The following is a 15,918-nucleotide window of genomic DNA, read 5'->3' as shown; positions in this document are numbered from 1 at the left end:
GGAGACAAATAGCATGAAGAGGTGAAGGGAAGAAGGGAAATCGAGACGGAAACGCGAGGACAAAGATACACAAAACAGCCAAAGAAAAATGAGAATGGCCGTTAAGGGAGGATACAAAGAGAGGCGGCGATACGATGGAGCCAAAGAAAGCAAACGAATGGGGGGGTTTGCAAAAGAGAAGAGGGAGAACACAGGAGGAGCTATAAAGGAGGTGAAGTGCATGGAAAAGAAAAGAAAGGGACAAAGAGCCAGTGACAAATGGGGACGAGAAGGTCAAAATAAAAGAAAGAATGAAGGAGAAGGAAGGAAGAACCAAGGAAGAGCCTGAGAAGTTGGAGGTTTAGACAAGAGAGAAGGGGAAAGGAAGGGGACACCAGGATGAAATTGGAGAACTTGGGAGCGTTACGGCAACCTGAGTGTGTGCGCGTCGGGGGTGGACGGTGACAGCGGGGTGGTACTACAGCGGGGTCACGTCCTTGATGCTGTAAGCGCTGCCCTCCACACCACGGGCTGTGGGGCAGAATTGATTGGATCAGATACCCCGCGTCGGTGTGATCAGATCAACAGACGGTTCGCCACTGCTCAAGAGCGGAACTGATGCACGTCATTACACCACAACCGGACACTCAGCGTGCAATTCAGACTGCGTAACCTCCTCTGTTGCAGATGTAGGACAACAGAGGAGTCCTGAGATTAGAAAAAACACTGGAAAAAGCTGCGATATGATACTTTCTCTCGGGGGATGCTGCTGTGCTACATATTATATTAAATCCTTTAATTAAACAAGTCATCTCACTGAAATCGGGATCTTTTTTCTAGAGTGACCGATATACAAATACTATACTAATATAACACATACATATTTAGTTTAAACATAAACCGACAGATAATTCACAGACATCGATGATACATTTTCAAATTTAAGAGAATAATTTGCAAATGGGATTGCAAATACAAAAGTTGAATCTTTTAATTTTGTGAAATGAGAGCATGTGCCGATTATTAAATTCAACAGTTTGAAATGTAATAATACCTCCATAGAATATATGGACAGCAGACTGGAAACTCTTAGAAAAATATCATACATTTAGTTTCATCAATGACCATCATACTGTGGATTTGCAATGGCCAGATTAAGAGAAGAGCTAATGGCATATAAAACTGTCATCTGCATAAAAATGTACATCACAATCTGGGATGGCAGAGATCACATTGTTTATGTATATGAGTTAAAAAAAGTGGACCCTTATGGAACACATGGTGCGTTCACACCAAACACGAAACCAATTTTTTTGCATTGAGTTACTAGTGCGAGTTTGGCCGCAGGATCATTTGTGTTTCCTTGCGGGAGTAACGCCAGTAAACACAACACAAACAAGTGAAATGTGTATACATAGATGAAGTACTAGCCTGCTTCTGGATCTATATATTGCACTTCACAATTGGTCACAATGGTGTTGTGCTCACTGAAACCGACAAGTGCTTCGTAGGTAGGACAAGGAATGTCAATGTCAATTTAACAAGCCAAATTCATGAATTAGAATGGCGCACAGAGAATTGTTGTTCAAAATGAACTAGTCTGAAAGTCTGACAGACCCTTCCACTTGTATTCTTTTGAGTATGATGGGAACCTTGACCCATGGGAATAAAAGTACCTTGACTTTTGGTCAAATGTTTTGGACAGCACTCTCCCCACCGTCTGAAGAGTTCCAGATATTTGGAGAACCTAGGACAGGGACCATTTGAATTGTTCTGGAGGCTGGTGATTGATCTTAGTAACATTCCAGGTTGGGTTTTACTAAGGTTTGTTTTTGTTTTGAATTTATCACCAATTTATCACCCATCTGAACTTCAAATAGGCCCCCCAGACAATTTCACTTGAACAATTCTTTGAGAAGTCAAAGACAAAGACGACTCACCCTGACCGTTGGAGTAGTAGATCCACTTCTCTTTGACCTGTGCTTGAGGCACAGATGGCTTCTTCTGAATCGCCTTCTCCATGATGCTGCTGGGATCCTGCATTGGGCCCTTCTTCAGCACGCGGGAGCTCCGCTTGACGCTACACACCACAATTACGACCAAAACCAGCAGCAGGAGCAGCACAATCATCCAGGGCAGGTGTTCATTGATGTCAAAGTGATTATGAGTACTCGGCCTCGGGGACCCCCTGCGAGTGGGCCTGTAGTAACTGGATACACCACTTCCGCCACCTCCACTCCCCTGCTCAGCAACCTTGCTGGTACCCGTCCCAATTCTGACTACCTCTGCACCCGGCAGATCCTCAATTGCCTGCCCGTTGGGCCCTGACACAGGGTCAGAATTGGGTTGACCCCGCTGTTGCTCACTATCTGTTGGTTGCTTACGAGCTGGGGGCGGTGGAGTTCTTGGGGATTCAAGGTTTGTTGGGATTGGAGTGGCAGGGCGGCCATGTACTAGCCCCTCTGCAAGGTGGTTTACCCCACTCAGGCTTTCCCTCAGTTGAAGGGGCGCTGACTGGCTGTAGATGCCTGTGATAGAAGAGACGGGGGGATCGATGGAGACAAAGAAAGAACAACAAAGATGAAGAGCGACAACAAAGAAACAAGACCAGTAAGAGATTACAACGCGCAGAGAAACAGAGAGAGAAGGAATTACATTCCCTCACTCAAGAGATCTGCTTTACCCATACAATGAAAACAGGCATCAGGAGAGGGAATACTAAAACTTGAATCCATGTGAGCAATCTTGCACACAAACAGAAGAAGGACAAACCTCCCCCTTTTTCTCTCGAAGATCTTCTGCCTTTGCTGACTTCCTCCATCCTTGGGTAGGCAGTATTATCCAAACTGGAGTCACTTTTGAACATAGATAGGTAATCCCTTAAATTAGTTTTTTAAAGAAAGAAATTGTATCGAGCTGGAGACATTGACAATACCAAAAATATGTGGCCATATGCGGCCCGAACAAGTTCAAATATGGTCTGAGGGATCGGATGTGTCGTCAATGTTTCTTGGGTGCATTCCAACCTGTACTTGGATTCCACCTGACACAAGTGCAACAAGGTTGCAGGTGCATGGGAAATAACATTTTCGAAAAGCACTTGTCGCAAGACATTAACAGTTTTGAGGACAGATAAAGACCAATTAAATAAGACATCTTGTTTAACTTCAAATTGCGTTGGATGACTATGACGTATGTTCACATCACCCAACAGGTAAATCATCATCATGAAAACTTGGTGGTTTATTCCCTTAACTGCAAAAAAAGACATTTATCTGCTTTTCCTCCTCCGGCAATGCTCTAACTCCTGCTGCGGTCCGCCTCGTAATCCCGCAGCAGACCAGCTCTGAATTGCTCAGCCAACATTGCGTTCCTCAACTGAGATTAGCAAGGAGCGATTCCAGACTCGGCCTTAAATTGAGGGAATAATAATAAAAACACAAAAAAAACTTAGAGAGGGGAAGGGATTGGTCAAATGAACCAATAATTTAAGTCCAAATAAACCTCTGTTGAAATGGAAAAGAACAAAAGACTGTTTGACATAAACATCAGCAGAACTAACTGCAATTGGCAGTCGATATAAGTGCGTCATTAACCTCTATCGATTATTGATGTGGCCCTGTGCCTGCACACTGCTGCTAATGGTACTGGTGTTGTATAACAATGACATTAGATCATAAATGGGTTTGCTGAATGTTTTCAGGATTTTCACCTGGATGAGTGTTAATCCCTCTAATCCTTTAATCAGCAGACAGTCACACAAATGCAGATCTAATCCCCGCAATTAAAGTCGTCCAATGCCCTTTGTCAACATACCTTTAACAGTGTAACGTCAATATGAGAGAGAGAGAGCATTTTTCATTTTTCACATGTCATGCACGAAGCGGGACATTATTGTGATTCCTATTTTTACAGTAAGGCCTGTGAGGAATTACAATGTCAAAGTCGTGTTAGCATGGTGCAGGAGGGAGGAGGTCAATCTTTTCCAAACATAAAATATCTCTTTTTGTTTGGAAAAGAGAGGTTTCTGGGAAAAAAAACAACCTTTAAATTGAACTGCTAAAATGCAGTAAAACGTTTAAAATTCAGCATCTCTTTTAAGAAGCAGTTCATTATCTGTCTACAATTCTCATGGGACGATTTTCTACTGAGGAAACAGCCCTTTTCCCCCCCAGGACATGGTGGTCCTCCGACCCTCTCCACTAGCAAAAGAACAGGTGAAAAATAACAGCCATGCGTATATAACACCCCTATTCAACCACCCTAGTTTCCCTCAAGGTCAAATTGACTGGCTGGGAAGCCATCGATTCCCCTGCCAGCACGAATAGCAGTGACAGTATTATGGGTGTCAGTGATGGGAAGAGGGGGTACACCGGCTGTGCAGGGTTGATTCTGAGAAATGAACGGCGGAGTGACTAAGACAAGAGCGACGTGAAAACGGAGCGAGAGGTGTCGAGGACAAAGAAGAAAGGGAGTTCTTTGTCACATTCCCCGATGTACGCTGAGGAAAAGAGGGAGGGAGCAGTAGAAAAGCAGGGTTACAGAGGAGGAGAGAAATACCCATAACTCCTCCTGACCACAAATAGTAGCATTCCTGAGATGGGGAGCAGCCACCACTTCGTTTCCCCGCATACGGATGCCCCTTCACTTTGTGTATTCCCACAGGAAAAATTCTGTGCGTCACAGATGTGATGATGCTCCAACAGCAACTTTAACAATAATACACAGAGAGATTTGAGGACATCCACTGTATACTCAAAAGTCTGAACATGAGATAAAAAATGAATGAAGCTGAAGGGGGCCTCAGAAAGTAGCGCACTTATTGTTCGATTCATTTACTTTCATTTGAATGGAATTGTCCATATTGGCAGCCATACTTTTGTAAATGAGGGATTTCAGTTTTTTTGTTCTACTATTTCTTTCAAAGCCTTTGCAGAACATTCTATGAACGTGTTTTCACAGTGTCACTATGACTTGCATCTCTATTCTACAATGCAGTGTGCAAGAGGTGAAAGGGGGTCTGAGTACTTTCTTGCTCGAAGCCACTGAAAATCTTCAGTTCTTATTACTCTCACCTTTATGTGCAGCTCCAGTCAGTGCTGCTAATGGTGACGTAGACCTTTGAGGTTCCTGCACAAGCGCATCCTCTGCAGGAACCAGTGGGTTGGTTGTAGAGAGAGACGACGATGAAGAGGATGACAGGGCTGTAGAGGCGGGTCCGCAGACGTTATCTGTCTCTCTAGTCCCCGGCGTGAGCAGCACCAGCCCCTGGGCCTGGCAGTCGGCGTGGGTTCGGCACTTCACAGCGCTCGTCCGCGCGTCTGAAAAAGTCCCCTTGGTGCACGGTTTGCAGAGCACGTCCTCTGCTGCGCTGCCCCGCTTTTTGACCCTCGTCCCCGCGGGGCACAGTGAGTGGGGCCTACACTCTGTGCCGCCGTCCGCCGACAAGAAGCTGTCGGGTGGACAGGTGCAGATGCGGTCCTGGGTGGCGGTGCAGCCCGCTTTCTCGATGAAGCCCGCGGGGCACGGAGCCCGACAGCGATGGCACTGCTGGACCCCATTCTCGCCCCGCGTGAAGGCGCCTCCGGGGCAAGGGCTGCACTCCCTCACGGCTGTGGGGGAGCAGTGGAACGACACGTATGTGCCTGCCGGGCACTTGTCGCACACCAGCCGCGTGCCTGAGCTGGGGTCGGTGTGCTGATAGTGGCGGGGAGAGAGGACGAGCAGGTCTGATGGGATCGCTGTGGTCACAGCCCGGGCTGAGATGTTGACCACCACCGTATATAAGAGCTGAGTGCAGAAGAGAATGAAACAGTCAGGAGAAATACCGAAAAATTCGAGATATACTTACTTATTTTATGCAACATGAATGAGGTGCGACTAGCTGCCATGTGAAGTGTTGGCTGAAGCACGAGGCATACTGACTGTTAGAGCAGGGGTCAACAGGTAGGTTCTGAACATTATAATCACTAGGCCAAAAATGACTCGCACAAAATAATCTATATCTATATCTATACTATGAGACTTGAGACGAAACTGATTGGTCACCCAAACTCAATAAATGCTGACCTGTGACATTGATTGTTAAAGTACTGTTGCTGTGTTAGATAACATCAACATGTCACTGCAGTTAGACTGCGAGCTGACAAGGTCATATTTGTTGGGCTTTGCATTTATATTTCCGCAGATGGATAAAGTCGGTCACGCAGATGTTTTGATACCAACAATATATAAGGGAAAACAAGACCTTTTGTCGGGAACCAGATATTTTTTGTTGGACGGCCGAATTTGGCCCACAGGCCAATATTGACTTGCCATTGTTTTTCATTAAGGGATGAAGAAAAGGTCCTAAACTTATTTCAAAAAGGTTATTCTGGACCGATCTACCTTTAGGGGCCATGAATAATTGTATATTTGCATTTGTTGATTCATACCACTAAAGTCACACAAGTTTATAATCTCGGGTACATGAGTATCCAGAGTAATTAGACAGTGCTGGATGGACAGACAGATGGACAAACAGACAGATGGACAGCTGGCTGGACAGAGCTACAGCTATTGTAACCTAATGGACGCCTGTGTTCACCCTATTTGCCCAAATCAATTTTTGATGTTGGGTTAATACACTCACCAGGTCACGAATTAAGACACGCACAAAAACTCAATACATTAAATGAAATCAAATACCAAGGGATTTCCTGACTAGCAGTGAGCAAGAGCTACCCACCCGGGGCAAATGTGGAGTCACCACGTTTGCAGGAGTGTGCGGCATTTCGGGTCACAGGGATTCTGGAAGGTCTGATTTTCAACAGAAATCATGCTGCCGTTAAGCATTGCAACTTTGATTTCCCCATTCGAACAGGCCAATTCAATTCAACATCATCTCATTTACTCCGTTCCATGATTCATCCTGTCCTCCTTAAACTAAGTGCCTAACAGTATGCATTCACTTTTACGACCACAGCTAAGGATTTAACGCATGAGTCGCATGATGTCGGCTTTCGATAATTGCTTGGTTTTTTTTCAGCCTCCCCTCTCACCTCTGCCGGGAAGTGAACAGCTCGCTGAGTTTAGGGAAATAGGTCACACATGTCTGAATTCACCGGCACACATGCAAACTTGGTGAGTCATGTCAGGGCAATCATTTCAGGCAGTCTGAGTGCTGGAGGACTGTCTCCAATAATACTAGGGGGCTGACAGCACTTTACTGGTTACTATGCCAAATCATTTATTTATTAATTTAACAACTAGTTAAGACTGGTTCACAATTAGTGTGCCCACTGCAATGTGTGAAGTAGAGCTGCCACAGTTAGTCGATTAATAGATTAGTAATCGATTACAAAAATTAATCTGCAATTATTTTGATAATCGATTAATCTGTTTAAGTAGTTTTTATGAAAAAAAAAGGTTTCTTTGGTCCTCTGAGACAGTAAACTACTTATCTTTGGTGTGTGGACAAAACAAAACATCATCTTGGGGACATTTTTCAACATTTTATGACATTTTATGGACCAAACATTTAATCGAGAAAATCGAGAAGATAATCGCCAGATTAATCAACTATGAAAATAATCGTTAGTTGCAGCCCTAGTGTGAGGGGCAAAAATGTAATGTTACTGTAAGGCTGTGGTTTTATTGATACATTGCATGCCTTGGTTTAGAAAGAAAATCAAGTAACGAAAATTTTGTTAAATCTTATAATGATCATAATGGAACATGTGCAGCAGCCTTTCTTAAGAATTAAATTTCAAAAATCATAATTTATCTATCCTTGAATTCTCAAATTCTGAGAATAACTACTTCCATGATGACTCACTGACCCCAAAAAAATCTGAATGTAATGAAATAAAAAAGGGATGGTCACACAGGGAAGTCAGATGCCCATCTAAAAGCTTTCTCTGGCTTTGGGGCTGCAGGTCAATATTACATGTATACAGCAGGTGCAGCAGTAAAGTCAAAACCTGCGAAACCCCAGTCGCCTGTGAAGACAAGGTCCCATGTGCCTTCTGCCATGTCTCTCAGGAAAGCCTGGTCTGACAGGGCAGTCTCGAGTCTTATCCCAGAAGAAGTATCAGAGTACACCTGGTACTTGGAGTTGTGGTGATGACAGATGTGAAAGTCAGACGTGGCACCAGCACATCACGTATTCCTAATACAGTGGAATCATTTGTTACTCCTGGTTTGACTGAAATCCACTGCATACAAAAAAAAATGCTATCAGTGAGGTTTTTTTGAGGCATGAAGTGGGACACAAACATCTCTTAATTACACAGTCGGAAGGAAAACGACCCCAGCTAATAAGGAATAAAGCTGCCCATTCTTCCAACACTCCATTGTCCTTTCACCACACCGCCAATTTCGGCCCTTTGTGTCCATTCTCAGAACCTCATCCATAAACATCGGACCGTGTTCTCGACGTGCTCCTCATGACTCGGTTTGCGTCAGTCACATCAATGCATTCATTCACATCATGGTTCAAAGCGAGAACGATGAAGAAGGGAACATTGTGCTTGTTATTGGACAATGAAAGGCGCCCCTGTGGCTCCTGCTGCTTGTTTGTAAAGATTTGTAAGATCTTATGGCCTGATCCTTACCGTAATCCAGCTATATCACTAGCGGTTTAATGTGAGGCTGTGGAGGGGACGAGGGCTTGTATTAAAAATGAACCCGTACTCATCCATAAACATTGGACCACCACAGCTGCTAGGACTCGAGAAAAAATGAGCTTCATTACTAATTTTGGGTAAACACACTGATCCCTCTGTGGCTCATTCTCATTGCCCGACAAATGCACCTGATTGAGTCAACAGCACCGTTGGTGCCTGCATATATGGCATTCATGTTTAATGGGTCCTCGTTTTGACCAGCTTAATGCAGCGGATGCAACTAGTCGGCTCACCTATAATAGAGACCGGCAATGCTTACACAAGAAAATATCATTACACCTTCAGGAAATACAGCATCAATCTTCGGGGGGGTTGGTGCAAAGTACATCACGAACAGCAATGATATGAAGAAACAAAAACGTTTCACCAGTGACTCAGTGTTCAACATGAAGGGAACACTACAAAATCTAGAGGGAATCAGCTCTAAAGTTTGCCAAGTCAAATTAGCTTCCACTTTCTGAATACAACACAAACTAAATACCAAAATTGACACCTCGCAAATGTCACATGTTCATCAGTTATTATGATTATTCCTCCGACCTCTCGGAGTCGAAATTCCGGCCTCGGAGGAGAGTTCCGGTTGCAACTTCTGACTCGGTGGTTGGTGATTCCGAGTTCCGAGATTGTAATTGAACGATAACCCTGACACAGATTCACTGGCAGGTAGGTAGACTGTTGGCCAAACACCGAGTTGAAGTTATCTTATGGTACAGTTTGATTGTTACAAGCTCAGCACATCGATGTATTTAACAAAAGAGTTTAAAGTCATGTTCCGTCCAACTGGTCCAAGAAAAATCCGCCTGTATTAAAGCCATTATGCCTTATGTCAGTCAAATGTTTTCCAATACAAAAGGCTCACATGAACGAGCTCACAGAAGGGAGAGGTGACAAACGCACACCTCTTCACCCACCTTCCTCTTGGCGCCGGATAACGCTTGTCAGGGAGCAGAGTGACCTCAGGTTTTAAGCCAATGAAGATGATTACTGTGACGGCCGCTATTCAAACGTGTCAGGGAAGGTGTGCAGTAAGACAGAGGCTCACAGTTGGTCAGTGTGTGTGTGTGTGTGTCTATTCAGTGGCTGCGACAACCGGCACAAATGCACAATCGTCCGCCGCGAGTCACACGGCGTGTCCTGTTCGCCATAAGGCCGACAGACCACTGTGTGTCTGGAGCCTACCGCACAGCCACATTTCACAACCAGCAATGCATGAATCCATTTCAGTCTGAGTGCTGCCAGCTCCCCTCTCATCATGCCAGCCTTTGCCTCCGTGGCTTTGCCGCACTGCTCATAAGGCTGAGTTCGACCAGCCACTGTGCAGGCACCTGGACCCCAACGACGAGGAAACGCCGGTGCAACAATAGGGATGAGAATCCTCACATGTGCAAGGTGTAGGAGCTCTGTAGGAGCTTTCGTCAAGTATACTAATTAACCCTGGTCATTATGGTGTCATATTCATAGAGCCTGTTTTACAAACTAGGGGTGTGGAGTTTGAAACGCATGGATTTTAACTTGGGCAGAGAGACTCTGACTCTGACATACTACTAAATTGCAATGTTGGAAACAAACTTACACTCAACCTTACTAAACATCCCCTAAGTTGTCAATGGGACCAAAAGTAGGGATTTTTACAAAATTAGTAAAGATCTATTTATGAACAGATTTCATTTCAAGGATTTCATCTTGCCTCGTGCTGGGGTTGAAACTGTTGGTTGAAGCTGTGGAGGAGATGAAAGGGGGGTCTTTTCAGCTGATGTCCCCGTAACTGACTAAAGGAACGGAGAAGAGGGAGATCTGAGGGCGGAGTCGTCGGCCGGTCAGGCAGCTCTCCGAGTGGCACCACTGCACCACTGCGGAGCGGGTTCCTGTTGCTCACGCTATGAAACAAACACCCCACCCCAGCCCGCCCAGCCCCCAACTCTGGGCAGAAAACCCTGTAATTCTACCTCCGGCAGCAGCCAGCAGGCCGGCCCAGTCCACCTCAGACCCAGAGAGGTGCAACTGATGAGTCAAGTCTTTTTTTAGGTCTCAGACGGCTGAGCCTCTGGACCTCTTTTAACTCCCTTGTTCCACTGTTTTCTTGTAGATTGCACGAAAACACCAGCCATAAGTTTCCCCCATATTTTCTAGTACTGGAACCACAATATTCACCTTTCAATATATTTTAAATGGAGCCTGAGCAGAGACCTATTACTTAACCCTAACCCCAAGCGTACATGACCTGTACTTTTACTTAATTAAAGGGGCAGTAAGCGATTTGAAAGCAATACATGTTTTGTAAAGAAAACAGCGAATATTTCCTCGCCGTCCGTTAGCTGTCGCTTTTGTGTGCACGCCGAAAAAATCCCTTTAAATGGCAGTGAAATGTCAAGCCCTACAAGTCAGTAGACATAAGCAGAAACATGATACAAATTTGTAGTGAAAATAGTGTAATGGGCTTTGTATTTTCAAATCGGAGGTATTTTCCTGAAACTAGCATCTAGCGACGGGATCCAGCTCAACTTCTGTTGCCATGGAGACGACTCCTCAGCCTGCTAAAACAGCGGTACAAATGTCTTTTTGTGGCTCTGTGGAGGAAATAACTCCTTCACAGTAATGCCATCTGGGTTATCTCATGAAATAATTCACAATATAACAATCAATAACAGAAATTCTTGCAAACTGGAAAGTGCAAACTCTCAATCATTTTGGCGTTTACCAAGGAGTGAGAGGAACACACCGTCAAGTTGCATTTTTGGGGAATGTATAATCCAGAATTTTGGGAGATTGAGCCTTAGGATCTCTAAGTCAGAATCAGATTTTTTAAAACTTGCCTTTTCCCGGTACTTCAGCTTTATGGAACAGCCCTTTTAATGTACAATTTGTATTATGCTCTCACATCCAACCAGGGGGACTGCTGCTTGGATATTATTAGTGCTGTTGTTTTTCTGAAAAATAAAACCACATTCCCCATAGGACAATAAGTGCTGCTAGTTCTTTTCAAGATTTTCTCTTGAACTTTTTAAAGAAGATACCTGAAAATGTAATGCTGCTGTCAATATACATATCCCAAAATGAATATCGTAATGGATTATACATTCGTAAATATTATATATATTGACCACTTTTCACTGATGTCTAAAACGTTGCCCTTGGATCGAACATCCCAAAGCCCTATGAATGCCACACAAAGGAGCAAATGAAACTAGCTATGAACAACTGGCCATGAACAACACCTTTGGGTGTTTTTTTAAACCTTTCTTAACAACATCCTAAAAGAAGTGGTTAACGTGCACATGGCGAGACATGCTGCGCGCCACCGCACACATCCTGTCGCCGTCAGGGGAGAGAGACGCCTGTCTGAAAGACGTATGACTCGAGGCTCGGCGAACTACGCTGCAGCACTGCAGCACAAACTCAGCACGGCCTCGTCCTGAGACGGGACTTGTGATCGATGCCATGGCAACAAAGGGGACCACAGAGCAGGAAGTAGACCGAACGCCTGACAGGGCGTTAAGACACGTGTGTGTTCTGTGTGTGTGTGTGTTGAAACGCATGTGTTACATAAAGAGGTGTGTGAATTTGTTCGGTTGTGGGTGGGAGGCTTGTGTTTGTGTTTGTGTGTGTGTGTGGCAAAAGACATTAAGCTGTGATTACTATCCAATTAAAGTAGGGCCCACCATAAACACACACACGCAAACGCACATTGGCAGACAAACACACTACAACATAGCACTTATTCACTTCCCCCGAACGAACACACACACACACACACTCACACACACACACACACACACACACACACACACACATGTTGGCCCACATGCCTGGCAGCGCAGCAGCACCTGTTGCTGCGTGTCCTTCCTGCGCCACGGTCGCAGCTCACTCGGGCTCACAGAGGGAGACTCTGTTTGGATTCAGTCGCGCTGAACTCATCACCGACAATGGCCGGCGACGGTTAATTGTGTCGATGTTAATGAACGAGGCGGGGAGCAGCGGGAGGACCCCAGCTCGACGTCCTGCCAAAGTCAAAACGCGGCAAGCGCCGGAGCTCCGCAGGACTCGGGGGAATCCTGGTTGGGAGCGATGTCCTCATGACACCAGGGCTTGTTTTTATCAAGAATATAACAAGCAGAGAGACGCAACAGTTGGACACAGGCAATTATTTGAGTTTGTAAGTTGAAGGATTTCCTTGTTGCAGTTGGGAAAAAAAGTGTCCGTGCAGTGGAGCCGCGGCATCGAGGTCCCGCGTCTCAGCTGTCGATCATGACGTCTCACCGCGTTCTTACTGCATAGAACGAATGACTACACAAAACGGCGCACTTGGAATGTACCGTAAAGTTGGAAAAAAATCTGGGTTTTGCGGCTCAGCCCAGGCTCTGTAAATTGGGACCAAAAAAGTGGTGCGGACCGCACCACCCGACACTGCGAGTGCAGTTTGGAAACATCACTTGTCGACACGTTAAGACACGTGCTAGCGGTATTGGCCTAGTGGTTAGTGCGTCGGTCTACCATACCCAAGATTGAGAGTTTGCGGCCCGATCAGAGCAGTAAAATCACAACAACAACAACGAGAGACAAGCCTTCTCCAAAATCGCGAAATGTCCCTTTAACGTGTACTACGACTTTTTCTGTTTGGTCCATGTCAGATGCGCTCACATGGAGAAGGCGGGGTTTATGACCTACTACTGCAGCCAGCCACCAGGGGGCTTCACTTTTGGAATGCTGTAACGTTGCACACCTTTAATCACAGTCCACGGTATCGGTTTTTGTTTGACATTATTCTGTCTCGATGCCCAAAAAAATAAACCAAACTCAAACTTACAAAAGAACTTGAATTCCATTTAAAAAAAAGTGATCCGGGTGTCCCCCTCTCGACACCGAGCGTCCTGATTGGACGTTGGCGGGCAGGCTGCAGATCTCGTTTTGCGCGAGTCGAACGCACCTCGGCTGCAGCCCCTTCCCGCCTCGGGTGGAGACAAAGGGACAGTCTTTGTGCCTGAGCCTCATCTGACCCGCAGAGGGCGGTGAGACAATGAGAGAATCACCGGCAGCTTACTGACTCCACTGTGATCCACACGTATCATAGGTCTGACGCTGTGTTCGCTGGCATCCATCCATGGCACTTCGTGTTGAGGAAATTATAAAGTAAATGTGAATAAAATAGTAATGAATGTGTCCTGGACACGTGACAAAAAAAAGATTTTATCGTAATAAAACGATCCTTTTCCATTAAAAAGGCAAAAGTGCCTCAGAGCTCACATTATTGATGAGGGTTTTCATGTTAATGTCCCCATGTCATTGTATCCATTCCATTCAACTGACCCGTACTTGCTTGTTTACTTGGACACAGTCAGACCACGTCTTTGTTGTGACACAGTCCACAGATAAGAGCCCTGCACTGACTGACACCCCCCAGTTGTTCAGGGGGGCAAACAATGGACCGCCGAGGTCCCACTTCTCTCTCCATCCCTCCCACTGGCGGAGACTCTTTTGCGGTCGTCAAGCCACGAAGGACTGAGTTGCACCGCGGCGAGATGTTAAAATCTGGAGCCGCGGTCCGCTGTCAAGACTTGGAAACAATTTCAGATTAGCCGATTTCAACTTCACTCTGGGACAGGGACAGGGACATGGGGGTTAAAAAAAAAAAAAAAAAAAAAAAAAAACAGGCACTGGCCCTTTAAATGGGGAAAATAGACCTGCTGGATGAGTCCTCCGAATGAAGACTCAAAGAGGGCATGGGGGGGATGAGGGGAATGGGATGCGGGCTACTCACCACCGCGGACACACACATGGCGGACATCGTCCTGCTCTAGGAAACGCGGAGGCTGAGGTCCCTCTCGGCCGAGTTGTCCGCTGGAGAAACACTTCTCATCTCTAGATGTTTTCTCATCCTCCTCCCTCCTCCCTCCTCCTCCTCCCTCCTCCTCCCTCCTCGGCTCGCCCGGAGGAGAGAACCGGGCTGTGTCGCGGGTCTCAACCGCAGCGTTCCGCGCTGGCGTCCGGGCGGACCGGCTTCGCGGCGTGCTGGGTGCGGGCTTGGTCCGGGGACGGCGCCGCGGTAATTCCCATCGCGATGGGCACGGATGCTCGACCGACACGCCTCGCCCCGTCCACTGTCCAGTGCGGGCACGTCAGAGTGCGGCGCGGCACTGCGGCGCAGCCCGCAGAGCCGCCGCCGCGCGGTGACGTCGGCGCGGAGGGGGCGGGAGTTGGCGCGCGCCTCAGCCAATGGGGGCGCCGCGAGGAGCGGCGCACGTGCGTCTCGGACTCCCCGGTTGTGTCCGTCGACGCTGGGGGGTGGGGGTGGGGGGGGGATGTGTCATGATGCGGGCGAGGTCGAGTGGAAAAGCCCCGTGGGTGATCTGTGTGAGGAGAACACAAGGAGTTACAGGAGAAGACACCTGCTCTCACAGTGCCCCCCCCCCTCAAAACAACTTTATTTATAACACATGGGAGATAAGTGCAGTTGAACGACTTTAGAGAAGGCATTAGAGAGAGCTGACCCGTTCGGAATAATAAGGAAGTAAAAACGAGGGATTGAGCAAGGGGGCCGGAATAACTTGTACACAGCAGGGTTGAGGTTTGTAAAGAAACCCCAAGTAAAGGAAAGTTCCCTATAGTTCATAATCCCTGACGGAAGACCTGCGTTCTAAACATTCTGTGATTTTTTTCTTCTTCAGTTCTTTGGGGGATTGGATATTCACGGGATTCAACTTTTGAATTCTAATAAAAAAAAAAATGGAAAATGGGAATGTTCTCAAACTTTTGCCTGGTAGTTAGTGTATTGCAGTTTCTATTCTTTTGGATACGTACAAGACAATCTGTGCACCTGTACACTGTTTTTCTACACTGTAGGCCCATAGTGTGTGACAGTTTCTGTAGCTGTGAGAGGATGTCCCAGACACATGAGAGGTGGTTTGATGCCAATGAGTTCATAAATGAGTGAGCTATTGAGAACACACCTTGAAATATGCATATTAAAGCAAAATGCTCACTGATATGGATGCTATTGAAATTTGCTCAGGCTAGTTTCACAAACTGACAGCTGTGAAAGCTGTGAGAAGATGTCAGAAACACGTGAGAGGTGGTTTGATGTCAATAAATTCATAAATGACTGCGCTAATGAAAATGCAAACTTGGAAATATGCATAGTAAAGCAACATGCTCGCCGATATGGATGCTATGGAAAACAGGAAACAAAGTTGTATATACTACAAAAAACAACTACTATCAGTGAAGAGTCTTTATGTGGTGTGATGCACTTTAGAGCTGTAAAGATTTTCCCAAAACA

At 46.0% G+C, this 15,918-nt stretch overlaps 1 protein-coding gene across 1 annotated transcript in view; it reads right to left on the bottom strand.

Moving 5' to 3' along the window:
• The window catches only part of tnfrsf21 (tumor necrosis factor receptor superfamily, member 21), a 38,266-nt gene extending 23,727 nt beyond the window's left edge, over positions 1-14,539 (bottom strand). The window contains exons 1-3 of the mRNA XM_035617897.2: positions 14,401-14,539; positions 5,055-5,769; positions 1,920-2,507 (exon numbers count right to left, since the gene is read on the bottom strand). Of these exons, the coding sequence (XP_035473790.1) occupies positions 1,920-2,507; positions 5,055-5,769; positions 14,401-14,427 (1,330 nt within the window). The 5' untranslated portion in view covers positions 14,428-14,539. The remainder of the gene's footprint in view (positions 1-1,919; positions 2,508-5,054; positions 5,770-14,400) is intronic.
• Positions 14,540-15,918: the final 1,379 nt, after the last annotated feature.

The sequence above is a fragment of the Scophthalmus maximus genome, chromosome 18, assembly GCF_022379125.1.
Source record: "Scophthalmus maximus strain ysfricsl-2021 chromosome 18, ASM2237912v1, whole genome shotgun sequence".
Lineage (NCBI taxonomy): Eukaryota > Metazoa > Chordata > Actinopteri > Pleuronectiformes > Scophthalmidae > Scophthalmus > Scophthalmus maximus.
Note: the sequence above shows the minus strand (reverse complement) of the source record. Positions and strands in the feature narration are given on the sequence as shown.